This window comes from Schistocerca americana, chromosome 2 (assembly GCF_021461395.2).
Source record: "Schistocerca americana isolate TAMUIC-IGC-003095 chromosome 2, iqSchAmer2.1, whole genome shotgun sequence".
Classification (NCBI taxonomy): Eukaryota; Metazoa; Arthropoda; class Insecta; order Orthoptera; family Acrididae; genus Schistocerca; species Schistocerca americana.
In genome coordinates this window covers 369,208,230-369,235,951 of record NC_060120.1, presented here as the reverse complement: position 1 = coordinate 369,235,951, position 27,722 = coordinate 369,208,230, and the positions used below count along the sequence as shown (strand labels likewise).

At 36.4% G+C, this 27,722-nt stretch overlaps 1 protein-coding gene across 4 annotated transcripts in view; it reads right to left on the bottom strand.

Annotated features, from left to right (window-relative positions):
- Positions 1-2,124: 2,124 nt before the first annotated feature.
- Positions 2,125-27,722, bottom strand: part of LOC124593978 (dual specificity mitogen-activated protein kinase kinase 4-like) — a 127,664-nt gene continuing 102,066 nt past the window's right edge. For all 4 annotated transcript variants that reach the window (XM_047132327.1, XM_047132329.1, XM_047132328.1 and 1 more), the window contains 4 exons: positions 16,518-16,637; positions 16,120-16,299; positions 5,262-5,488; positions 2,125-5,012 (listed from right to left, as the gene is read on the bottom strand). In XM_047132327.1, the coding sequence (XP_046988283.1) occupies positions 4,847-5,012; positions 5,262-5,488; positions 16,120-16,299; positions 16,518-16,637 (693 nt within the window). In that variant the 3' untranslated portion in view covers positions 2,125-4,846. The remainder of the gene's footprint in view (positions 5,013-5,261; positions 5,489-16,119; positions 16,300-16,517; positions 16,638-27,722) is intronic.

Sequence of the window (27,722 nt, the reverse complement as noted above, 5' to 3'; positions counted from 1 at the left end):
CTAAGTTTTTGTCATCTAAAAAGTAGGGATAAAATGTCTGCTGTATTTTAGTAAGTTTGACAGCTTTTTTTCATTGTTATGCATTGTTTAAACCTAATGTTTTCTTGCCAATTTTCTAATACATGTTTACTGTACTGTGTAAATTAAAATAGTGTGTATGTACAGCAGTTTACTGCACAGTTTTCCATACTCAGACTAACATTTTTCATATTCGGATTAAACGAACATTCGGATTACTGGGACTCTGCTGTAGATGAAAATCTGTTGAGACCAAATCAGAACTGTATGGAGGATGACTGATGACAGTGAACACCAGATGTCAGATTGTTCCAAATGCCACAGCACTCATGAGTGGTCTGGCATTGTCATGCTCAAGGAGAGGGTGCTCCATGTGTGGATAAACTTTTCAAAATGGAACTCAGTTACAGCAGGCTGTTTCTCAAGAACCAACATAATTATGTTACAGACAGATACATTAAATGCTACAATACAAAGACCTCCAGTGGCAGAGGACTGCAAATAAGTAGACATGCAGAATAAAATTGTTCAATGTTAATAACATTTGTTTTATTTAAAAATCTTTAAGAGTTTTCACATAAAAAATTCAGATCCATTACTTTTCAACACACCCTCTTAACAAAACAGCAATCAAGCAATGTACAAAACTCTCTGCCAGTAGGATTTCATGTGAACAGTAAAGGAGAACAAGTCAAACAGTAATACTGTTTGCATTGAATGGAATGAAATCCTGAACAAGGATACAAGATGAACATTGACAGATACAAAACGAGGATAATAGAGTGTACCTCAAATCAAATCAGGTGATGCTGAGGGATTTAGATTAGGAAATGAGACACTTAAAGTAATAGATGAGTTTTGCTATTTGGACAGCAAAATAACTGATGATGGTTCAGGATTTAAAATGTAGCCTGGTAATGGCAAGAAAAGTGTTACTGAAGAAGGGAAATTTGTTAACATTGAGTATAGATTAAATGTCAGGAAGTCCTTTCTGAGAGTATTTGTATGAAGTGTAGCCATGTATGCAAGTGAAACATGGATGATAAACAGTTTAGACAAGAAGATAATAAATGCTTTCAAAATGTGGTGCTACAGAAGAATACTGGAGATTAGATGGGTAGGTCACGTAACTCACAAGGAGGTACCAAATAGAATTAGGGAGAAGAGAAATTTGTGGTACAACCTGACTAGAAAACAAATTTTGAGGCATTCAGGGATCATCAATTGAGTACTGGAGGGGAAGCATGGGGGATAAAAAATGTAGAGGGAGACCAAGAGATTAATACAGTAAACAGATTCAGAAGGATATAGGTTGTCGTAGTTACTCAGAGATGAAGAGGTTTGCGAAAGATAGAGTAGCATGAAGAACTGCATCAGACCAGTCTTTGGATTGAACCACAATAACACAACATCCTGAACAAAATACATGAGTAACATGTCACTTGAAGCTCATGGAAGATAAAAAAGGGTAAAACTGATTTCTTGTTGGGTTATATCAACTCAAACAATACATAAGCAATATTTATAATTTGTGACAATTATTTTAACAATAAGAAACACTGAGTACTAAACAACTCTTGAAATTATGGACAAAAATCTGAGTGTCTCATAAATGTTATATTTAAAGAAAGTAATAATAATAATAATAATAATAATAATAATTTCATGGTGAAGGAATACTGATTCCTAATCATGCAGATCAAAACAGAATACCACAGTTAATGTTCTTATTCTCACATTAAATTAGAGAGAGAGAGAGAGAGAGAGAGAGAGAGAGAGAGAGCAGTTGCTTTCAGTCATATCAAATGACTGGTAGAGCTACTAGCCGCAAAAACTGCAGAGACGACAAAATTTCGTTCATTCCCTACATAAATCCCAGTGAAAACCCTAGCTCAATAATTACTGTCGACTAAGGTCAGCATGACATGTAGCAAAACATGGAGTATTAAATCAAGAAACAATTGCTAAATATAGCTTTTATTTTGAAAGTTGCACCAAGAAAGAATATTACGCGCCTGGATAACAGGACACAGCATCACTTGTAAACTTTTAGGCAGGGCGCTGTTAGATGCTACTGCAGGGAAAACTAATAAATTACATTTCTAATGGACATGTTCATATAATTTATTTGATCTTTCATATTATCCAAGATCTATTTTTCACAGAAAAAACTCATACTCTTTAAAAATTTTAATGTAGACATAATTCTCAATTCAGCGGAAAGCAGTAATTTTTAAAATAATGCTCACCAAATGTGTCTCTTCTTTTGTTTGATTGGAGCAGTACGTAAAAAAGGTCACAATTCATTAAAGTTATTCTTACAGTAAATTCAAAACTTCTGTGTGAATATTTAAACATTCTTTTCAAGAAAATTCAATTTTCTGTTTCAGTACAAGAAGCAGATTGTATCTACAAGATACAACTGTGAAACAGAAATACTTTCTACCAAGTCAAAAATAATACATTTGTAAGGAATATACTTCAGTATATATTCTACAAAGTATAAACCACACTATTAAATTCAAGTTGGCGGGAAAAAAATGAATAGCACACCTCAGGTAGACAGTATATTATTCAGCTTCTCACTCCTTTAATCAAATTCTAGACAGCAACAACCTTAATGCATGTCTTCAAAGAACCAATAAAATTGACATAAATGTTATGTCAACTGGGAACAGAAATTAAGGTACAAGAGATGAAACTTACACAAACCTACTCAACATTATTATTGTGTCACATCAGTTTTTTGTTGATATTTACTTGTACATATGAGGCTGCTACACAAAGTTTTAATGATTGTTTGCTGCTCAATGTCCATACATAACCATCTCAACAGTGAATACAGTACATAACTACAAATATCTGCTGGCATATTTGTGCTACCTGCTACTTCCATTTGTCAGTTTAAAGAGGCATCTACATGGTTCTTGTGTAAAGTTAGCCACCATTTTGCAACTAGGTGCTAATTTTTTCAATGCATGATTTTTCATTTGAAACAAATATTAGTTTTTTTTTTTTCATTACATCTGATGAATAAGGAGTAACAAAAAGGTACATTCAATATGTTTGACAGTTAATGCTTAAAGTGTTTTTGTAACTGTCACTAATGTTGACAAGAATAATTTAGTAAATAATCAGCAACTACACTGAACTAAAGAATCTATTACACTGCTGAAATGTCACTATTTCACCATTACATATTTCTCAGTGTATTATCAGTCCTTTAGTGACACATGTACTGTATCAGTAAATTATGGATTTCATAATATTGCAAGACGGAAGATACAGTTTATCCACAAATAAATTACCAAAAAGCATAGATTTCCACTTCAATAAAAATACAAACATGTTTTAAAGATTTCTGACAATAATCTTACAGCAGTATGGCAGGAATAAAATGAAAACTATCTTCCAATAAATGTTTATGTAAAAAAAAAAAGAGTCTGACATTACATTATATGGCCAGTGAGTAAATATTATACAGTGCAGTTCTCTTTAATAAGAATTTTTGGACTGTTGCTGATTTCATTTTCTTTTTATATATATATAAATTTAACATCTGTATTACAACAATCATCTGAGTGATTCCATGACTCTTGCAAGAAGAATGTGTGACAAGTTTTTTCTGCCATTTTCACAAGTAGGCTACTACTGCAAACTGCAGTCACAATAAGTATAAAGGAGGAAAAAATTCTAATTAAGACCAGCAGGTGATAGTTTATTATTCTAAAAAAACCTGAGAAGGGATAAACAAATACAGGACAAATGAGAATTTTTTTCCAAATTTGAAATATAGATTCTGGCTGAATGAATGAAAACTAACAGCTGATAAGCCTTTCCAAAGTAATACAATGAGAACCATAACGAAGCAAGATAGAGAAATAAATAAATACAAAATGAGGTCATATCTCTTCTTCAACAAATACAGCAGAATACCTCATATGAACATGTATGTCTAGAAGACAAAAATAACAAAATTAATGGAAAAATCACAGAATTTCTAGCATTTATAAAACAGATAGTTTCATTTCCTTAAAAATATCTGACTCATTGTTATGTCTACCTTTGAAGAGGCAAGACACAAATTGCTAGAAACAGAAAATTCCATTATTGCACAGCCTTCGACTATTAATTGTAAATAAATACTTTTGCAAACAATAGTTTGTTATCACACAACGGCAAATCACTAGTCCACTAACATCAATATTTACAATTTTATATAATACCCATTCTTTGGGTAAGAGGAATTGCTGGACCAGTCAGACACTGTTATACATAAAAATGGTCTGCCATGGCACTACAACACATTGCAATAAAAATATGAGTGTCTGCTCTTCAGTACAACAATCTGAAGTTAAAAAAGGTGATTTCACAGCACTACTTCTCAAACTATATGTAACTTTAGAGAAGATTATGGGCTACATGAAGTTACTAGTTGATTTAACAATTTAGGGTGTCAACATTTAAAACACTACAAATGAGCAAGGATCAATACATGTTAAAATACAGAATGTGATTGTACTATAGGCATTCTTGATATCCCAATACATAATTACATGAGCAAAATGACGGGTGTCTTAAACCAATTCCAACATTTTTTTTCCCTTTTATATAAAAGTGTATGGAACATATTCCAATTCCATCCACAGTGCACATGCCAGTCTCACTTCGTTTACTTCCATAATACTCTCCTGACACTAGCAGATACTGGACATAGGACCATCAATAAAGCCACAATTCCAAAACCCAGTTTTCTGGGGGAAAGGACATGTGGAAGCCAACAGGGATTCCAGAGTTCATAAGTTAAACTAACATAACATGATTGTCATCATGGCTGGTTCATAGTGAACATAGTGGCACCATTGTTTGCCATACTGTCCAAGATATTGCTCACATAATGTGCAACATCTACTGACTCCTGATCACTTCTGACAATGAACTCATGCTCCAGCAATTTACTGTACTTTGGACGCTGTGTTTCTTCTTTAATGAGGCTGAAATAAAAAAGTTAAAACAATTCAGTTACATCTTATAGTCTACAAAAACATGTTTCATCAAAACTACACAAGAAAAGTGTTACAATGCACCATAATTCACAAAACAAAACTATGAAATTAATTTAAAATATATTATCACCCACCCCACCTCCCCAAAACACACACCACACACACACACACACACACACACACACACACACACACACACACAAATCACAAACTAACAGTAAATAATCAAAATATTACCAAGTATTAACAAAGTTTACAAATTCCATTGTGAAATGATTTCCATTATCATTGGGTGAGAGGCGAGGAGGGTCGCCTTGCACAACTTGATTAAGTTGATCGAAGACTGAGTTCCACTTTGGGTATGGAAAATGACCTGTTGCAACTTCCATGAGAGTAATTCCTAAGGACCAGACATCTGAGCGGACATCATAACCACGTGCTCTGTGAGGATCTATCCTCTCTGGCTGTAAAAGCAAACATTCATTTTAGTATGAAACAGGAAATGGAAATCAAAGCAAAAGGTGAACATTATTTAATACAATTTGTTACTATGGTATACTTGCAGACAAAGATTTCACATCATGAATGAAAGTTTAAACACTACTCCTGTTACCTCCAGACATATATTTGTATCTGCATGGACTTATAAGGCATTCATTACATTCAGTCTCACTTGCTACAGGACACAGAGTTTATGACTTACACTAAGATAGACTCCTACTAAAATTTTGATGTGATGTTTATTGACAGGATATCAAAATGCGTGCGTGTCTTTATTGTGTTATACATAGCCCAGTCAAATTAATGTGACCACTTGTAAAAGGACAGAAAAAAACACCTTAAGCATTGTGAAAATGTAGTTAGAGTGTCAATGAGGCTCTGGAAGGTACAAACAGAGATGTGGAGATGTGCCAATTCCAGTGCTGTGGTCAGCTGTGCTAGGCTGCTCTGTTGAGGATCCACAGAGTAAACAACCCAATTGAGGTGGTTCCACAGATTCTCAATTGGATTTATGTCCAGGAAGTTCAATAGCCAGGTGTTCACATACTGTGAATGTGGTACCAGCACAGCTATACAATTTACTGGAAACAAATGAAAATGTATGTCAGACTGGGACTCGAACCCGGAATTTCCCACTTTACACAAGTGGTCACCTTAATCGCTTTGGCTATCAAAGCATGCTTCATGGAAAAAACTAAACTTCCCATAGGTCCCAGTGTCAGCTTCCCTCACTGCTTGCACAATTACATGATTCCTACACAAGGAGGGACATGTTCAGCTTTCTCATCAGGTTGCTTAGGCTTTCGCATGAACCATGTTACACCAGTGTCTGTATTTGACAGTGTCTGTAAAGTTCAATGGACCAAACTTAACAGACACTGTCAAATACAGACAATGTCTTAATGTAAAGTAAAAGAGGGCTAACAGTGGCAGTGAATGGAATACTTTTGATAATTTTAAAAGCTTCTTTGGGATTTTATTGACTTAATTACACTTCACTCATGGACAGGACATGCTTTCAATGGTTCCATAATTAATAAAGTATCCGTTCTCAAAATTAATGTGTTTTATCAATTAAAACCCCCAGCACGACATCTGAAAAATCCTTTACATAAGGGTGATTGATGCTTGATGTGCAATGCTGAATCAGTATACAACTGGTTTCACCCCCTTTTATACAAGTCTCATGCGTTCATCAGAACACATCAAGTGGCTGTTTCCCTTCTCTAACACTAGAATGAGCAAAATGTACTGTCTCTTCAGTGATTGTATGATTTTGAGAGAACTTCAGTTATGTGTTGTAAGGATTCTTTTGGGGATATCTAAAAGGCACAGTTTTAAGCAACACAGATTGTTCAGAACAAAATAGCTTAGCACAGTGACAAATGATGGACAACAAGGGCATTCCCCAATATCATACACACTAACTTTAATGTATTCAGTCACAGTGCATGCAACATTTATTTTATAACCTCACGCGAATAATTTTAGAGCAGTGTTTTTATTAGTATTGCTTTAAAAAAATTCTTTGGCTTGAACTTAATTTTTGGTTCTAAAAGCCCACAAACAAGTCTCACCCACTCCTCCTCCCAACACACACAATCCCCCTGCTACCCACAAAAAAAGAACTGTCAAATATAGTTACATATGCAAAAAAAGGCTAGACAGTTGGTCTGTTGAAATGCTGTAATTTATGGAAGTGAAATTTATCTACATCAAAGAAGGCTGCAAGAAAGGGCTGTATGAAACTGTATGATTTATCTTGTACTTCAAAAGTATGGAAAGGTGATGAAAATTTTCCTTATTAAACGCAAAAGATTATGGTAGTTGGATTGTCTTTCACAAAATTTAGTAAACATAAAGAAAGTAATGAAACCTTGTTCTTAATTCTATCATCATCATCCATCCCTCCATCATCCACTCTTGAATAACAACCACCTCCAGACTACTCAATGTATTATTGTCTACAGTCTTACACATTCTATATTGCACTAGCATGTTTACTAATGTTTTCTAGCCTATTTCCACTAGATCATTACCTCTGACTTTTCTTATCTCTTGAGTTCAACAACAGCACAATGAGGAATATTCTCAAGTCATGTTGCACATTTGCTGCTATAGGTAATTATTTTTAAAAGTAGTACATTATTATTTGTGTGATAATTTAATAGTAATTTGGGTGTTTATAGTTTTCATTTTCATTAACTTTAATAGAAATCAGAATTATAACACCAATACTAGAAGTGCAATCACGAGTAGTTACTGGAATACATGATAAAAATGAGGGAGAAACAAGTGCTGAATTCAAACTTTTAGGATCTCTGGACATTAGCAGAATATGATTGAGCAGAGCGTTAAAAGCTGATAATACACCCACGGGAAACAAACCATTGGACTGAAAAATTACCAATTCGTGACACTGATGTGGGTGTGCCAACTGTAAAAGTTGTTAGTTCGCCTAAACAGGTCATTTAAATATGCTAAATCTCATGTTAGTAAATTGTCAAAGTGTCTCTAGCAAGATCCCTGAGTTACTCTCCGAAATAAACAGTAGCAATCCCAATATTGTATTAGGTAGCGAAAGCTGGTTGAAATCAGACACAAATAGCAGTGAAATTTTGAACTCAGATTGGACAATGTTTAGGAAGGATAGGACTGATCCTATGGGAGGTGGTGTGTTCATTGCAGTTAAAAGCTGCTTAAACGCAGTTGAGATCGATACTGGGTTGGACTGTGAAATAGTCTGGATAAAGCTGTCAATCACACAAGGAGTGACCATTGTATTAGGATGTTTTTATAGACCACCAGCATCCGCAACAAATGTCACAGAACGTGTCAGGGAAAGTCTTGAATACATAGGAAATGAATATCCAAATTATCCATTAGTTATAGGTGGAGACTCTAATCTAGCATCCACTGACTGGGAAAATTACACGTTTATCACGGGGGACATAAGCAATATTTTATCTTCAGATTCTAAAAATAACCTCAAAAAATTTTGGTCATACATAAAATCTATGAACACTATAAATAATTCAACACCTTCTCTTGCTGACAGTACAGGTAATGTAATGGAAGATGATAAACAGAAGGCCGAAATTCTAAACCTAGCTTTCAAAAACTCATTTACAGTAGAGGACTGCAGCACCATTCCCCCTCTCAATTATCGAACAAACACAAGGATGGCTGACATAGTGTTTAGTGTATTGTAAAACAGTTAAGATCCTTAGACGCCAAGAAGGTATCTGGCCCAGACAGTACGCTACAAATATAGCAGCATTGTTATCCATCATCTATCAGAGATCATTGGAACAACGGAAAGTTCGACGAGACTGGAAAAAGACCCAGGTCATAGCAATCTATAAATAGGGTAGAAAATCGGATGCACATAATTTCTGGCCACTTTCACTGACATCGATTTGTTGTAGAATCATGGTACATATTTTGTGTTCAGACATAATGACCTTTCTAGACTCTGAGAAGCTCATCTGCAGAAACCAGCACTGTTTTAGGAAACAGCGGTCACGCGAGACACAGCTGGCCCTCTTTCTACCTGATATAGAACAGGTTCTAGATACCGGCTCCCAGGTTGATGCCATATTTCTCGAAAGGCATTCGACTCGATTCCGCACTGTCACTTACTCCAAAAAGGAGTGTGCCCTCCGCTACACGCCGCTTGGCTAGTGGAGTATATGTGTAGATGTTGATTTTAACATACAGAAAAGCCAGAAAAAAGCACAGAGGTTATGAAACAGATGCACCAAGATACATACAGGATGATACCACAAATCATGTCAGGGCAGAAAGAGACAGAAAAAATGTAAACAAGATAAGAAGGCTACAAACAAATGGGGGAGGAGGTAGTAACAAATAGTTACTGACAAAAGCTAGATCAGCTAGTTAAAAATTAACAGAAAAATGAATGCAGCATTAGATATGAAAAGTTAGATTACAACTAAATTAAGACAAAATTGGATAATGAGTGAATTAAAACCAATCCAGTAATTAGAAGTAGCAGTAGCAGAACTCTCAAAAATATATGGGTACTTGAGAAATTTTCAAGTCTAAATCATGACCTATAGAGAATTAAGAAGAACACACAAAAATCATCAAAAAGCAAAAACGTGCGAGATATTCAGAGAAAGGTAAATGTGTTCAAGTTTATGTTGAGAAAGTGCACAGGAACTGCAAAGCCACTGTCTAATCGGGCATCATCAGCTACTACAGAACACACATTACAGAACACAAAAAAGTATGGCAAATGTAGTGCAGTAGTATTTCCAGAAAAAGATACAGCAGTTGAGCCCTAAGCTCACTGCATAAAGTCCAACTAACACAATTTAATATTAAAGTAAATTTTAATACACTTATACTAAAGTGGAATATACACTTACTAGCATTTTTGCGTGGTTTTACTGTCTCTTGCCAAGCACATGCATCAATGCAAAACATGTCTGTTTTGTGATTAGGTATTTGAAAGGAAAGGCTGCAAACTGGGACAGTGGGTTACCCACAGTTGGAAATGAGAATCTTGATCTCATCACTTGAAAAGCAACACAATATCGAAAAAATCGACCTTGGCACAGCAGAGTATGGGAAAAGAAAAATACCAACAAGATGCACATGCAAATATTTTAGTACTAGGTTACAAGAGTATGTACAAAAACAGACTTGGCAAGAATGATCACTGAATTGCTAAATGTTGTTAGATTTGAAACAGGAGAGTACTAGAACCAAACCAAATAAAATGATAAAAGGCATGGAAAACAGATAGTACAATTAGAGAAGAATATCAGCCATGATTAAAAGACACAATAGGAGGAGCTAGCATAAAACCTAGTAAATGTTGCTATAAATGAAATTATATGACCAAATGATATTGGCCAGGAGATCCCATCTGAGGTCACTTGACTGCCTGGTGCGAGTATTTGTATCTGATCCAATTGGGCACTTTCATATCTTTGTGATGAAGATGAGACGAAATGATGAGGACAACACCAACACTGAGTCCCCGAGCAAAGGAAATCTCTGACACGGCCAGGAAACTAAGATTAATGATATTAAGCTATAAATTTTATTAAATTCTTGCAATGAAGTTTGCGAAAACTCTGAGAGAATGTACGAAGAAGTTCTGAAAGCTGATGACAATATTCCAAGTTTTAGTATATGCACTTAGTGCTAGCCACACAAACGTAAAACACACAGAAGAGCCAAAGTAACTGGTAAACCTGCCTAATATTGTGTAGGGCCCCCGCGAGCAAGCAGAAGTGCCACAACATGAGGTAGTGTGGACTCGACTAATGTCTGAAGTAGTGCTTGAGGGAACTGACACCATGAATCCTGCAGGGCTGTCCATAAATCTGTAAGAGTACGAGGGGGTGGAGATCTCTTCTGAACAGGACGTTGTAAAGCATCCCAGATATGCCCAATAATGTTCATGTCTGGAGAGTTTGGTCCCTAGCAAACATGTTTAAACTCAGAAGAGTGTTCCTGGAACCACCCTGTAGCAATTCTGGATGTGTGGGGTGTCGCACTGTCCTGCTGAAATTTCTCAAGTCCATTGGAATGCACAATAGCCATGAATGGATGCAAGTGATCAGACAAGATGTTTTAATTTTGTGTCATCTTTCAGAGTCGCATCTAGGCGTATCAGGGGTCCCATATCACTCCAACTGCACATGCCCCACACCATTACAGAGCCTCCAACAGCTTCAACAGTCCCTTCTGACATGCAGGGTGCACGGGTTCATGAGGTTGTCTCCATACCCGTACATGTCCATCCACTCGATACAATATGAAATGAGACTCGTCCGACCAGGCAACATGTTACTATCATCAACAGTCCAATGTCAGTGTCGACGGGCCCATGCGAGGTATAAAGCTTTGTGTTGTGCAGTCATCAATGGTACACAAGTGGGCCTTCGGCTCCGAATGCCCATATCAATGATGTTTCATTGAATGGTTCACAAGCTGACACTTGTTGATGGCCCAGCATTGAAATCTGCAGCAATTTGCAGAAGGGTTGCACTTATGTAACGTTGAATGATTCTCTTCAATCGTCATCGGTCCCGTTCTTGCAAGATCTTTTTCCGACGGCAGCGATATGGAGATTTGAAGTTTTATTGATTCCTGATATTCACAGTACACTCGTGAAATGGTCGTACGGGAATATCCCCACTTCATCGCTACCTCAGTGATGCTGTGTCCCATCACTGTGTGCTGACTATAACAACACATTCAAACTTTCTTAAATCTTAATAACCTGCCATTGTAGCAGCAGTAAACGATCTAAAAACTGAGCCAGACACTTGTCTTTTATAGGTGTTGCCAAAAGCAGCACTGTGTTCTGCCTGTTTACATCTCTCTGTATTTGAATAGTATACCAGTTTTTTGGCACTTTAATGTATTAGGCACTGTTAGATTTATAGACTGATGAAAGAAGGTATTCAGGGGCAATGTTGGTTGTGTATAATTTGTGACAGGAATGTATAAAAAGAGTCAACTGGAAGGTTAAGTATAATGTGGCAATTGACTTTAGAATTAATAAATCCAGAAAAAATGATTTGTTTCAAGCAAATAAATTTAAAGTAAAGATAATAATGGACAGTGAAAAAGGGTTCACCGGTATGTAGCAGACAATGGCTGAGGATGAATATAAAGTTGAAAAGTAAAGAGTGTCAGAAATTCTAGTCACACAAAATGCTGTATCAAGGAAGAAGAAACCAAGCTGTCACAGAGAACCAAAAAAAATATAGCAAAAGGTGAAATAAATCAAAAGTTTGGATCAAGAAACCAAAGGTGATTTGGCTGCAGTGGTATAAAATATGAAGATGTATTTTTGAAACAGCCGGATGTTATTAGCACTCGAACAGGTGTGTGTATGTATAAAGTGCACCAACCACAAATGACGTTATCTTGTACTGTTCCATTGTTGTTTTTCAACTGTGGGCCCATATCTACTTTTTCTTCATTGTTGCACCTTACACTATGCTAAGTTATGTTGTCGTATGTTCAAGAGTGTGGTAGTAATATAAAATAAACAGCGAGTTAGGTGAGAAAAAAAAATTTACGACCCATGCAAGAAAACGACCCAGATTATGAACTATCAGCATAATCCCACAATGAGGCAATCGTCTACAAGATAATTAGCAACTGAGAAGCAGTCAGCTGAGATCTGGCGCTATTTCGCAGTGTACTGCTTTCAGTGGGCCATTACTGTGGGGTGATACTTGTAAATGCCAACAGAATGATACAATGGAAGTTTATTTTATTTTATCACTATTTAATTAACCAGTGACTTCGCTCATATAATGTAAGTTTATTTTATAGTCACTAAATTAAACTAACACTAAACTGTGATATTGCTCATACATGATTACCTTGGTACCATAAACAGAGCTATTCTTGACATATGTACAAAGTATGCTGTGTGCCTGCTCATGTTACAGAAAACAGCACACCCACTCAAAGGTTAAAGGACTGCCATGTAAAATACAGGGTGGCAAAGGAAAAGTGGCCTTGAGTATGGACTGCTCGCCAATTTCAAGCAAATTGTTGCCCGCCATGAGCAGGTACAACAACACATAGGTAAACATGTAGTAATACGATTGTAATGAAATAACAAATAAGCTACTGGAAGCAACAGCTTCAAAACAATAGACGACAACTGACAGGCATCAATGAGTAGCCTAGTACTTGTGGTCGGTTTTTCATGTACCACCCTGTAGAAATAAAGGAACATCAGTTGTACATAGTGCCCATTTTCCTGACAAAAAAGAAGAAAGCAATGGACATGAAATTTCAAAGGATGTTTTTATGGTGTGTAACAGAACAGTTCTTGATACATTAAATTTCAGGAGTGCAGCTTCAGTTTGTTGGCTCACTCCGAAGACAGCTGAAAGGTACATAGCCGAAATAGTAGAAGAAGAATTAAGAGTTTACTTGGCTTTAATCCCAAAATTTAAAAGATCAGGGTATTACACTGCAAAAACATGAAGATAAACAACAGTTTTTGTTTGTTATTGATGTGAAGAATGGTGAGATATGATCTATGTTGAATACACGGAAACTGATTCAGGCTTTATAGCCTAAAAGCCTGATTATATACACTGATGAGCCAAAGCATTATGACTACCACCAACCATTTAGACTGCATGCTGTCTGGTAATGTGTTAGGTATGTGAAATGAAAGGAAAGTATGTAAGCGGAGCAGAGACAAATGGGGAATCATTCCAGTGACAATGCAGGCCACAAATGAGGAAATCCACTGATAAAAGGCAGACTGTCATGGCCTGGAGTGCGGGAATTAGGATCCTGGAAAAAGCGAAGCTAATCGGCTGGTTGTGTCCTAATGTTGTGGACACCTGTGGAATGTATTTGAAGGACAGTGAAGTCAGGAGAGGCGACATAGTGTTGTGTGAAATGTTATCAAACTGTGTGACCAGAACCACACGCCTCGCTGAGGTGGGGCCCCTTGTAGGCCTCAACATTACAGAAAGCTGTACTGTATGTGTAACCAAAATGGTGAGATATCTGTGGACCTGCCAACCGTATATGTGGTTCTTGAAGAGTGGCAGCAGACTTTTCAGTAGTTGCAGGTCGACAGTCTGATCTGGTCTTGTAACATCAACCATCATGGCCTTGTTGTGCTGATACTATGAATGGCTGAAAGCAAGGGAAACTACAATCATTCTTTTTCCCAAGGGCATGCAGTTCTCGTGTGTAGTTAAATGATCCCATCATCTTGGCTACAATATTCCAGAGGTAATATAGTCTCCCCATTCAACCCATTCAAATCTCTGGACAGGGACCATCAGGAAAAACAAAACAGTCATTTTAGAGGTTAGAGCTTGAATGTTAAACTCCTTCATAAGACAGGTAGTTTAGAAAATTTAATAAGGGAAATGGATAGGTTGAAGGTAGATATGGGGGAGGGGGGGAGGGGGGGGGGGAATTAGTGAAGTTTGTTGGCAGGGGGAACAGAGTTTCTGGTCAGGTCAATACACAGTTATAAATACAAAATTAAATAGGGGTAATGTAGGGGAAGGCCAAGGTTCATCATGGACTGTAGCACCACAGAAGAAGAATGTAGAAGTAGGTCTAATAATGAATATGAAAATAGGAATGCAAGTAAGCTACATGAACAGCATACTGAATGATTCATCATAGCCATGATAGACACGAAGCCAACACTCACTGAAGTAAGACAAGTTTATATGCCAATTAGCACTGCAGATAAAGAGACTGAAAGAATGTATGATGAGATAAAAACTAATTAATCAGATTATCAAAAATTTAACTGTGATGGAGGAATGGACTGGAATTTGATAATAGGAATAGGAAGAGAAGGAAAACGAAAGGAGAATATGGACTGGGGGAAAGGAATGAAAGACGAAGCTGCCACCTGGCAGAATCTTCCACAAAGCATAATTTAAGCACCATTAACACTTCATTTGAGACTCATGAAAAAATAGTGTATACAAGAAAGGGACCTAGAGAGGGATGCTGGAACCTTTCAGATTGATTATATAAAGGTAATGCAGAGATTTCAGAACCAAATTTTAATCCATAAGACAATTGCAGGGGCAGGTGTGGACTCTGACCACTGTTTATTGGTGATTAACTGTAGATTGTAACAGAAGAAATTCCAAAAATGTAGAAAGGATTCTGAGGTTTTGGAGAGTCCAAGTTTGAATATCAACAATATTATGGAAAGGGTAGATTGTTACTCACTGAAAAGATAAAATGTTGAGCTGCAAACTGACACAAATGTTACACGTTGAGCTTTTGGCCAAAGCCTTTTTTAGAAAAGAAAAGAAAACACACACACACACACACACACAAACACACACACACACACACACACACACACCGAGAGAGAGAGAGAGAGAGAGAGAGAGAGAGAGAGAGAGAGAGAGAGATATTCATATGAGCAAGACTTTCAACAATCAGTCTTTCCTTCTCATCCCGCCAGGTAAGTCTTCCCCAAACCTGGGTTCTGGGTGACTTTTCCAAACTCTCCCCATTCTCTAAACCTCACCAATCCTTTTTCTTCATCCCTCTACCTTCCCCTTCATTGCTTCTGCCAAAAGAAGGAGCCACTGGCTCTGTAAGCTTGCTAATTTTCTTAACTTTGACATCTGTGTGTACTCTTGCCACATCTAGGTGAGTAGATTTCCCACATTCTTTTTTTTTATTTTTTTTAAATCCATCCAGTTACATTCCATCATCTAGTATATTATTTCCACCTTTACTTAGCAGTAGTCTTATAGTTGACTATTCTTCCCAGAAAATATTTGTGAAACATATTTTGCAAGCATTGGAGTGCTTAAAGTCCTTGCAAATGGCATGTAACATGGATCATGAATGAACAATATTCTGGCATCATCTATACCCAGTTTTATCTCACTGACAACATCACTGCATAATAAGTCTAAAGAAAAAACTAAAATAATTTGATTTAGCAAATAAATACTTTTAAAAGTCTTACAATATGTTGTTAATATTTCCTCCGAAATGTGAAGGGCAAAAGGAATCTTAATAAATAAAATGCATAAACATTTTAGTGGCTCGCCCGGTTGAGAGCTGTACTTACTGCCATGTATGGTCGGCAACCAGCATCCCTTGTTCGTGCAATTGAGTCCACCAGCTGTCCTGAGATACCAAAGTCACAAAGTTTGATGTTTCCCCGTTTGTCCAACAAAATGTTACTAGGCTTCACATCACGATGTATGATTGCCAGTTTCTCTTTCAAATAGTTTAAGGCAGTTACAGTCTGTTTCAACAAAACTTTAGTGAGTAACTTAAGATAACAATACAGACACTTTATACAAAAAGTCATTCTATCATTTACTAAAAGCAAACAATGATACAAACATGCTGGCAATAAAATGATTAACAATTTAAACTAACTAAACTGTGAAAAACAATGCAGTTCTATACTCTTCCCCCCTCCCCTTTTGAGCACGTAACAGTATGGTAAATAAAACTTACGGCAACTGTTATTTTTCCTAAGATGCATTCAGGTATCCTTTGATTTAATTTCTCATAAATAAATTTGTAGAATTTGTCTAATGATGTGTCCATGAGCTCCATACATATCCAACAGTCACCCTGCAACAAATAAAAATACATCATAAACATATCAGTCAGTCACAATAAACCTAATACAGTAATTTAGTGATATTTAAAAATTTTAATTCATTTCCAAAGGGTGAGGCTTGTTTCTCATTAAAACCGTCTTTGTCATTTGCTTATTAACATGTCAGAGAAGAATTATTGTTTATCTGACAAAAGTCTTAAGATCTCACACAAATTTTATACAAGCACTAAGAAAAAATGCTTATGTGCATCTGATTTTAATTTATCAACATTGTGAAAATTGATATTTTTACTGAAGCAATATACAGAGCAATCTCATGATGATGTTACAGACTTTCAAGGGTGATGGAGAAGGATAAATGTATCAGTCTCAAGTAAAGAACCCTGGTTCACAAAAGCGAGTCAAAAGTTATAAGTAAAAAGCATTCTGATACCTCTAACAGTGGAATACATGTACCACTACTGTAGTCACTAAGATTGTTGGACAGACAACTTTCAGATGTGGTCGTATGGACCAAAACAAGAAAAGAAGTCTAGTAAACAAGAGCTCTAAAATGCATTCCTCAAGAGCTATGAGCAATTGCTCATCTTCTCTACTGTGAAACATCTACTGAACAAGTTCCCAAAGATCTTAAAGGCAAGAAAAACATGGAAACCAAAGGGCTTGCAGTAGAAGATATGTGTTTCACAGTATCAAAGATGACCAAGTAGTAGTAAACTGTATGTCAGCCTTAACTTTTACAATATAAACCAAGAAGCACAAAATAAGGCCACATTTCTCTCGTTAGCCACACAATGCAGGCAACAATGGTTCACATCCATTACATTACATTCCCCTCTGTGAGTACCTCTCTGTGTTTGTGGAGCTACCTGTCACTGTTTCTCACATATTTCAATGAAAACTACAAACAAAAAGTGTGTGGATATTGTTCTCCATTTCTTGCAACACAGTTGCAAGGTTTATGACACTCCTCAGAGACATTCAATGGAATGATCCTTACAGTGCTCATGGCATGAATGAAACACTTTTGCTATTAAAGTGCTTACCTTATTTGAATAAAAGAAATTATTCAGGTAGTGAAAGGAGACGAAATTTAATAATTATCGGTGACTGGAATTCGATAGTAGGAAAAGGGAGAGAAGGAAACGTAGTGGGTAAATATGGATTGGGGGTAAGAAATGAAAGAGGAAGCCGCCTGGTAGAATTCTGCACAGAGCATAACTTAATCATAGCTAACACTTGGTTCAATAATCATGAAAAAAATTGTATACATGGAAGAACCCTGGAGATACTAGAAGGTATCAGATAGATTACATAATGGTAAGACAGAGATTTAGGAACCAGGTTTTAAATTGTAAGACATTTCCAGGGGCAGATGTGGGCTCTGACCACAATCTATTGGTTACGAACTGTAGATTAAAACTGAAGAAACTGGGAATTTAAGGAGATGGGACCTGGATAAACTGACTAAACCAAAAGGTGTACAGAGTTTCAGGGAGAGCATAAGGCAACAATTGACAGGAATGGGGGAAAGAAATACAATAGAAGAAGAATGAGTGGCTTTGAGGGATGAAATAGTGAAGGCAGCAGAGGATCAAATAGGTAAAAAGACGAGGGATAGTAGAAACCCTCGGGTAACAGAAGAAATATTGAATTTAATTGATGAAAGGAGAAAATATAAAAATGCAGTAAATGAAGCAGGCAAAAAGAAATACAAACATCTCAAAAATGAGATCGGCAGGAAATGCAAAATGGCTAAGCAGGGATGGCTAGAGGACAAATGTAAGGATATAGAGGCTTATCTCGCTGGGGGTAATATAGATACTGCTTACAGGAAAATTAAAGAGACCTTTGGAGAAAAGAGAACCACTTGTATGAATATCAAGAGCTCAGATGGAAACCCAGTTCTAAGCAAAGAAGGGAAAGCAGAAAGTTGGAAGGAGTATATAGAGGGTCTATACAAGGGCGATGTACTTGAGGACAATATTATGGAAATGGAAGAGGATGTAGAGGAAGATGAAGTGGGAGATGATATTCTGCGTGAACAGTTTGACAGAGCACTGAAAGATCTGAGTCGAAACAAGGCCCCGGGAGTAGACAACATTCCATTAGAACTACTGACAGCCCTGGGAGAGCCAGTCCTGACAAAACTCTACCACCTGGTGAGCAAGGTGTATGAGACAGGCGAAATACCCTCACACTTCAAGAAGAATATAATAATTCCAGTCCCAAAGAAAGCAGGTGTTGACAGATGTGAAAATTACCGAACTATCAGTTTAATAAGTCATAGCTGCAAAATACTAACATGAACTCTTTACAGATGAATGGAAAAACTGGTAGAAGCCGACCTCGAGGTAGATCAGTTTGGATTCTGTAGAAATATTGGAACACATGAGGTGATATTGACCTTATGACTTATCTTAGAAGAAAGATTAAGGAAAGAGAAACCTACGTTCCTAGCATTTGCAGACGTAGAGAAAGCTTTTGACAATGTTGACTGGAATACTCTCTTTCAAATTCTGAAGGTGGCAGGGTTAAAACACAGGGAGCGAAAGGCTATTTACAATTTGTACAGAAACTAGATGGCAGTTATAAGACTCGAGGGACATGAAAGGGAAGCAGTGGTTGGGAAGGGAGTAAGACAGGGTTGTAGCCTCTCCCGGGTGTTATTCAATCTGTATATTGAGCAAGCAGTAAAGGAAACAAAAGAAAAATTCAGAGTAGGTATTAAAATCCACGGAGAAGAAATAAAAACTTTGAGGTTCGCCGATGACATTGTAATTCTGTCAGAGACAGCAAAGGACTTGGAAGAGCAGTCGAATCGAATGGACAGTATTTTGTAAGGAGGATATAAGATGAACATCAACAAAAGCAAAATGAGGATAATACAATGTAGTTGAATTAAGTCGGGTGATGCTGAGGGAATTACATTAGGAAATGAGACTCTTAAAGTAGTAAAGGAGTTTTGCTATTTGGGGAGCAAAATAACTGATGATGGTTGAAGTAGAGAGGATATAAACTGTATACTGGCAATGGCAAATAAAACGTTTCTGAAGAAGAGAAATTTGTTAACATCGAGTATAGATTTAAGTGTCAGGAAGTCGTTTCTGAAAGTATTTGTACGGAGTGTAGCCATGTATGGATGTGAAACATGGACGATAAATAGTTTGGACAAGAAGAGAATAGAAACTTTCGAAATGTGGTGCTACAGAAGAATGCTGAAGATTAGATGGGTAGATCACATAACTAATGAGGAGGTATTGAATAGAATTGGGGAGGAGTTTGTGGCACAACTTGACAAGAAGAAGGGACCGGTTGGTAGGACATGTTCTGAGGCATCAGGGGATCTCCAATTTAGTACTGGAGGGCAGCGTGGAGGGTAAAAATTGTAGAGGGAGACCAAGAGATGAATACACTAAGCAGATTCAGAAGGATGTAGGTTGCAGTAGTTACTCAGGCATGAAGATGGTGGTGGTGGTGGTGGTTAGTGTTTAACGTCCCGTCGACAACGAGGTCATTAGAGACGGAGCGCAAGCTCGGGTTAGGGAAGGATTGGGAAGGAAATCGGCCGTGCCCTTTCAAAGGAACCATCTCGGCATTCGCCTGAAACGATTTAGGGAAATCACGGAAAACCTAAATCAGGATGGCCGGAGACGGGATTGAACCGTCGTCCTCCCGAATGCGAAGGCATGAAGAAGCTTGCACCGGATAGAGTAGCATGGAGATCTGCAGAGCTGCATCAAAGCAGTCTCAGGTCTGAAGACCACAACAATAACCACCTTATTTGAAAACGGTTTTCCCCCAATCTAACCAACATTAGAGCAAAGTCTACAAAGAAGCCAAGGATTACTCAAGGAATAACGGTATCTTGTGAAACAAAAAGAAAACTATATCTGTCAATCTGAAACAGTTCTGATGTTGATGCTATAGCACATTACAAGAAATACTGCAAAATATTAAAAGACTGTAATATGGACATCAAAGCAAATACATTACAAGGAAAAGATAGTCAAACCAGATAACAAAATAAAAACTATATGGGATGTAGTGAAGAAGGAGACTGGTAGAACCAGACATGAAGAGGGGCAAACAGCATTAAGAGTAAATGATACATTGGCGACAGAAGGGTATGGTGTTGCAGAACTTTTTAACAAACATTTTATAGCTGTTACTGAAGAGATGTTTTTTTTCAGGTTCTATAGATACTACCATGGGATACCTCAGACCAGACATTTCAAGTAACTTCCATAATATGAATCTGACCCTCACTACCCCAGCAGAAGTAATGTCCATCATAAAATCTTTAAAATCAAAAACATCTAGTGGGTATGATGAAATATCAACAAAGTTAATTACAGAATGTGATTCTGAGTTAAGTAACATATTAAGCTACCTGTGTAACCAGTCATTTATCAGTGGAATATTGTCTGAATGGTTGAAATATGCTGAAGTTAAGCCTCTGTTTAAGTGTGGGGTCCCACAAGGTTCCATCTTCGGGCCCTTACTTTTTCTTGTGTATGTCAATGACCTTTCACGAGTAACATTACAAGGTGCCAAATTTGTTTTGTTTGCCAATGATACAAACACTGCAATAAATAGCAAATCAAGTGTAGTCTTGCAAAGATCAGCTAATACAATATTTGTGGACATTTATCATTGGTTCCTAGCCAATTCTTTGTCACTAAACTTTGAAAAAACACACTACATGCAGTTCAGAACTTGTAAGGGGTGTCCCACGAGTATATGCCTAACATATGATGACAAGCAGATAGAAGAAGTGGACAGTGTTAAATTCATGAGATTACAGCTTGATAATAAATTCAATTGGGAGGAGCACACCACAGAACTGCTGAAACAAATCTCTATTTGCAATGTGACTAAAAATTAAGAAGGTGGCATACTATGCTTACTTCACTCCATAATGTCATATGTGATTATTTTTTTAGGGTAATTCATCACGCCAAGCTGAAGTTTTTTGGGCACAAAAACTTGAAATATGAGTTATATGTGGTGTGAACTTAAGAACATCCTGCAGGGGCCTGTTTAGGGAACTAGGGATACTAACTACTGCTTCCCAATATATTTATTCCTTAATGAAATTTGTCATTAAAAATATATCACTTTTTCAAACCAACAGCTCAGGTCATGAAATCAATATTAGAAGTAAGAATGATCTTCACAAGGATTTAAAGTCACTTACTCTTGTACAAAAAGGTGTGCATTATTCAGGAACACACAATAACTTTCCAGATTACACTCCCCCCCCCCCTCTCTCTCTCTAACTTCTGCGCCATTTCAGTGCAATAATGTGTTCATTGTAAATAACTATTGTAGTAGTTCTATCATATGTTTATTACCTTATAAACAAAAAAACCTTTTTTTTAATTTTAAATTTAGTGCATTAATGCAATCTTAGTAAATGAGTGTTGTAAAATAATCCTTTCATATAGTGTTCATTAAAAATAAAATTAAAAAAAATGGCGATCATTACACTTGGGACCTGTGGAAGGTTAATTAGCTTATTTGTTTTAGTTGCAAATATTTGTCATGTATTATTGTTTTTCTTACATGTTCTACATCCTGGAGGACCTCCTCACTACAGATCAAGTGGAAAGAAAGTAAATCTAATCTAATCATGTTGTTATACGATCACAGAGTATTTTGCTCATTTCAATTTCTACAGCAGCATGTGGTGGAAGGCACACAGCAGATTAGAAAAGCCTGTGCTGAGCACAGTGTTCTATCACTGATTCTAAACTATCATGTTATAGTAATTCACTTGACAAAACTGTAAACTACATGGATACAGAATAGTTGGCCAATACTTAGTTTCATGAGGCAAAATTTCATTACTGTCAATGCCAACATTTAAAGGCAGAGAAAACTTTTCCTCACATTCAGAACTGTTAGTTCCTTACTAAGGGAGAAAAGAGGGATAGTTGTTGGAAGGGTAAGAAGAAGGGGCAGGTCACTCAGACTGGTCTGAGAGGAATCCACTAGTTGTAAGGATTGGTAATATTTCTTTACTGGTATATTTTTATATTAGTTTTTTGTAGTATGTTACTCAATTATTAATTATAATTCTTCTTTGTCTTCGTCATTTTTTCATTTTAATTTTTCTACAGCTCCTTTATGAATTTCCTCTTATTCTTAACTGACTACTCATTCCACTTATTATTTATCTTTCTCTTAATCCATATTTACTTCTCACTCAGTCTTGTACAGTGGTTAAATATGTACTACATTTGAACTCCTAATGTGACCCCACCCCTCTCGCTTTTGTGTCAATCTCGTAAGAGGTGCAACCCTTTCAAACATGAGTCTGAGTAACTGGCTCCTCCTTCCCCCCTTCCAAAACCTAACAGTTTTAAAAGCTAGGGATAATTTTCTCTACTTTTAACATTTTCTGAGATATACATGTACATGAGACGTTCCAGTTTTTGGTGAATTTATTGAGTAATGTACCTGTGTATGTGCGTTTTTGATGACTTTTCTGAATTATACATTGTGTGAATGTGAAAATACATCGCTCTCTTTTCCTGGTTTCAACAACGGGCGTAGTTTGGTGTGTGCCAGCATCCAGCAACCATTCAGCACAGCAGTATGTTTGATACTGAGTCAAATGTGTGGACACATGTCTAGCAGGTTACACTGGTCATGCATATTATCTGAGTAGTACAGTTTATATTTTATTTGAAGGTGTGCCTGAATATCAGTGCATATGGTCATAAAAAACTTAATAACTATCAAGATAGATGTTTTGTTGAACCAATAAAATAAATGCTGTTTCTGTTCCACATTGCTTGTCTTACATATTAAGCTGCGACCGTCGCAGACCTTTTCCTTCTGAAGAAGGGAAATTCGTTAACATTGAGTATAGATTTAAATGTCAGGAAGTCCTCTCTGAGAGTATTTGTATGGAGTGTAGCCATGTATGGAAATGAAACAAGGACAATAAACAGTTTAAATAAAAAGAGAATAGATGCTTTGAATGAGGTGCTATAGAAGAATAATGAAGATTCAATGGGTAGAACATGTTACTAATGGGGAGAAGAGGAATTTGTGGCACAACTTGACTTGAAGAAGGGATTGATTGGTAGGACACATTCTGAGGCACCAAGGAATAACAAATTTAGTATTGGAGGGAAGCATGGAGGGTAAAAATCATAGAGGGAGACCAAGAAATGAATACAGTAAGCAGATTCAGAAGGATGTATGTTGCAGTAGTTACTCAGAGATGAAGAGGCTTGCACAGGATAGAGCAGCATGAACAACATTGGGGGGGGGGGGGGGGGGGACAGAATCTGTAGCTCATAGAATCCTGGTTAACTGCCTGTTTCCAAAAAGATATTCATAGACCTTGAACTGAGCTCACTTGGGGGGGGGGGGGGGGGGGGGGGGGAGACACCACAAGGGGAGAGTTGAAGCTGCCTAGGCATTGCATTAAAAGATCCACACCTCCCACCTTTGTTATACACTGACTCTCATTGTAGGAATGTCAATTTTTTTTATCCACCTCCCAAAATAACCTTTTACATAGTGTACCAACAGACATATAAAGAGTAACATGTTCATTGATAAAAATGCATTCTAGTTTCAGTTCATGAACAGTTCAATGGAAGAAAATGCTGAGAACAGGACTCAAGTGCAATAGAATCCATATTTAGCAAAAATCAAGCTCCCCTAATTGCAGCGTTCCAGTCAACATGTGCAGGAAGTGAAGCACACCCCTGACACATCCGCTGATGTAGAATAGAGGTAATCAACCCTTATTACCTGCCACCCATTTATGTACCTCTGTTTGTAGTACAATTTACTAACTGCTCACCATTCCATAGTAATGGTAATTTATAAAGTAGGGAAGTAACTTTAGTGTATAAAAATAATAAGCAGAGTTACAAAAATTCACAGCATATAATAATAGTTACTTACCAAACATAACATTTTTATTAAAAAGAGGACTAGGTTGACCACCATTGGTGTAGACATCCTTTTTCAGCATATAAATTTAGGCGTTACAACCACAGTGTTTTGTGCCAAAAACCTAGAGAAGGTTTTAGTTATTTACTGTTATGATGACTATGATCTGAATGTTTGAAACCACTGCTTTATCAGGTATTTATTAAACTCACGTATTTCAACCTATGCCTATATGTTTTTTATACTGTATTTTTGTCCAGGAAAAAGTAAAAAGATTTGGGATCCATTTGAACAGTAAAGTAATATAATGCTGGCTATATTGTGAAACAGCCTCTTTTCATTGTCTGTATTTTTAATGACTAACAATATTGTCATACATATGTAATGTGCTTTTTATGTTTTATATAGCCTAAATGAGGTACTGAAAGAGCCTATTTTAGGTGTCTAAAATGCGCTTTGTATGACCTAAGAATCCAAGGTCTAGTTATCACACTTGGAGTCTTATCAAAGGTTACAATTTGAGAAGACTTCAGGAATTCAAATCGGCTCATGGCACGTATCCAGTGATTTTCATCAAACACATCTGAAATCTTTTCCCTAAAATATGATCAGAAAGACAGAAACTAACATGTGTGAGCTATTTAAAAACTGCCATTTACCTGTGTGGCACCTAAGGCATTTGAAAAATGTGAAACTTTTGAAGAATTTGAATCAGCTTTTTTTTAACAAATATTGGTTGCAAAACCATCAGTGGGTTATCAAAACATCATTATTGTCATCACAAAATTACACTCACAAAGCAGTAATCATGTGAGAATATTTTCAAAAGCATTTGGATGAAAGCATACTTAGATGATTCAGTAAAAGATAATTAGTTAACAGAAATTTTAATTCGAAGATTGCCTTAAGTGGTACAAGCAAAAACGGATTTGTCTTTGCTACCATGAAACTGATGAAACGTGTCATTATATTGCATGGATAATAATGATCATGAAAGGAGACAACATAAAGAGATGGAATTTTGGTAGAGGAAACTGTAAGACGTTTTTCACCACATGAAGATAGTTTTCACAGAAAATTATGGGTCACCAAATCACTTTGACAGAAGGGAAAACGGAGCATGTAGAAATGCAGATTACTGACAACATAGGGAAGATTGTAACAGATGACAGACAAAAAACAAGACAGATCAATGGGTTGAGAAAGGAATGATGAATGCTTACCAGTATGACCTTCATAGTTAAAACTTTGTGCAGTATTGGGTGGGACTCAAATCGAAAGTGTAGGTGTAGTCAACACGTCAGCACTTGCCATTAATAATAATCAGTGTGGTATGGATTATGGCATAAGGGATGAACTTGTGAGAGTGGGAAGTTGTGACAAAGCAGGAGGATTCTTTACATTGTTATGTTTTTCTTCCATCACTTGTATCTTCAATACTGTCACTTATATCACACATTCCCAGCACCTAAAAAGCTTAATTACTGACAACAAATATGGCTTTGCCTGGGTATTCAATTTGGCAGTTTTCTCATAGAAATGAAAACCAATAAAAGATCTGTGTTTATAATGTAATACTGAAAAAATTTCATTTACATCTATTCATGAAGACACCTTTGAGTTTATGAAACAGTCGTACAAAGAAATACATATAATGTACAAACGTATAAAGACAATATCCACATTAAGAAACGTAGTATGCAACACACAAATTTTTTGTAATGTTTATTTAACTCAGAACTTGATTATAAATAATATTTTTAGTTTCCTGTCCAGAAGGAACAATGAATACATTCTTGAGTGAACCCACCCTTGAGTGACAAAGTCATTGAAGAGAGAAATGTGGAGCTGTCATATCTGCTCCTCAGTATTTAAGACTGCCCCTGTGACTTGTTAATTGTAACTGCAAAAGCAATTCTTACTAGAAACCGCAGTCTCTTGAGGAAAGACGAGAACTGTTGGAGTAAGGGTTATCTCTTGCACTGTGTGTCATACAATGATTTGTAAGTGTAGGTACATTCAGCGGCTTATGTGTATACTGTCTGCAAAATGTGTTGAGAATAGCATTAGTAGCAAAGAAGTAATAAATTTTCACGCATCTCATTATTTAAGCCGTCATATCACCTGGACTATGATAGGTAGGTCATTCTTAGGCCCCACTGTAATGGTTGCCTTATAGTAAGATATGTGTGTACCAAGTTTGGTTGAAATTGGTCCAGTGGTTTAGGAGGAGATGTGAAACATACACACATATATACATCCTTTTTATTATACAAATGGATTACATTATTTTGGTTTAGGAATATAATGAGCTACTTAGTTTGCTTGAAAACTGTGCTAAACACGAAATATTGGGTAATTTCAAGTTTGTTATTGTTCATATGTAAACATACATATAATTACTGAATTCCTGATAATAATGCAGATGAACAAGCTGTATAAATAAATAAACTATTCATACAACCAACAATGAACATATATATTAGCAACACCTGTACTCTTTTAATTTTGAGAAACTAACATCATCTTTTCAAACATTGCTATTGAAATAGAATCACATATTTGTACAAACTAACCATTATAATTCCACAGAAATTATTACTATATCTCAAAGTTCATGCTAAAAATGAATCCTCTTTTCCTATTCGCCTACTCAGAAGTATAAAGCTTTAATTGTGCTTTGTTAACATCTAACATACAAAAATATATGTCCCATGTTTGGTGTAACATTCATGACTGAGAGTTTTTAAATAATTTAGTGAATGTTTTAAATGATAAATGATTAATTTGGCTGTGAAAATATTCTCAGTGGCTGTGTTAAACTTCAATTATGATTATCACCTACTGTGACAAAAGTGTGTTGTTTTCATAACTGATAATATGCATATTTTATTCATTCTGATATGATTATTTGATTGGAAGGACAGTGTAATGAATGACTTATATAAAATGACTTACATAGTGACTGTTTTAATGATTTACTTGCCACCCATAAACAACTGTGCAATCAAACAATATTACAGGACATCAACAAGTGTGGTATGTGGTAACTCATTATCTGTGTATAACTGAAATACATGAGACTCAAACTGGGCATAAAAAGTATTTTATACAGCATCCGAGTGCAATTAAAGTTTGTGCACTGCAACGGTGAATGGAGTAAACTACATTATCAC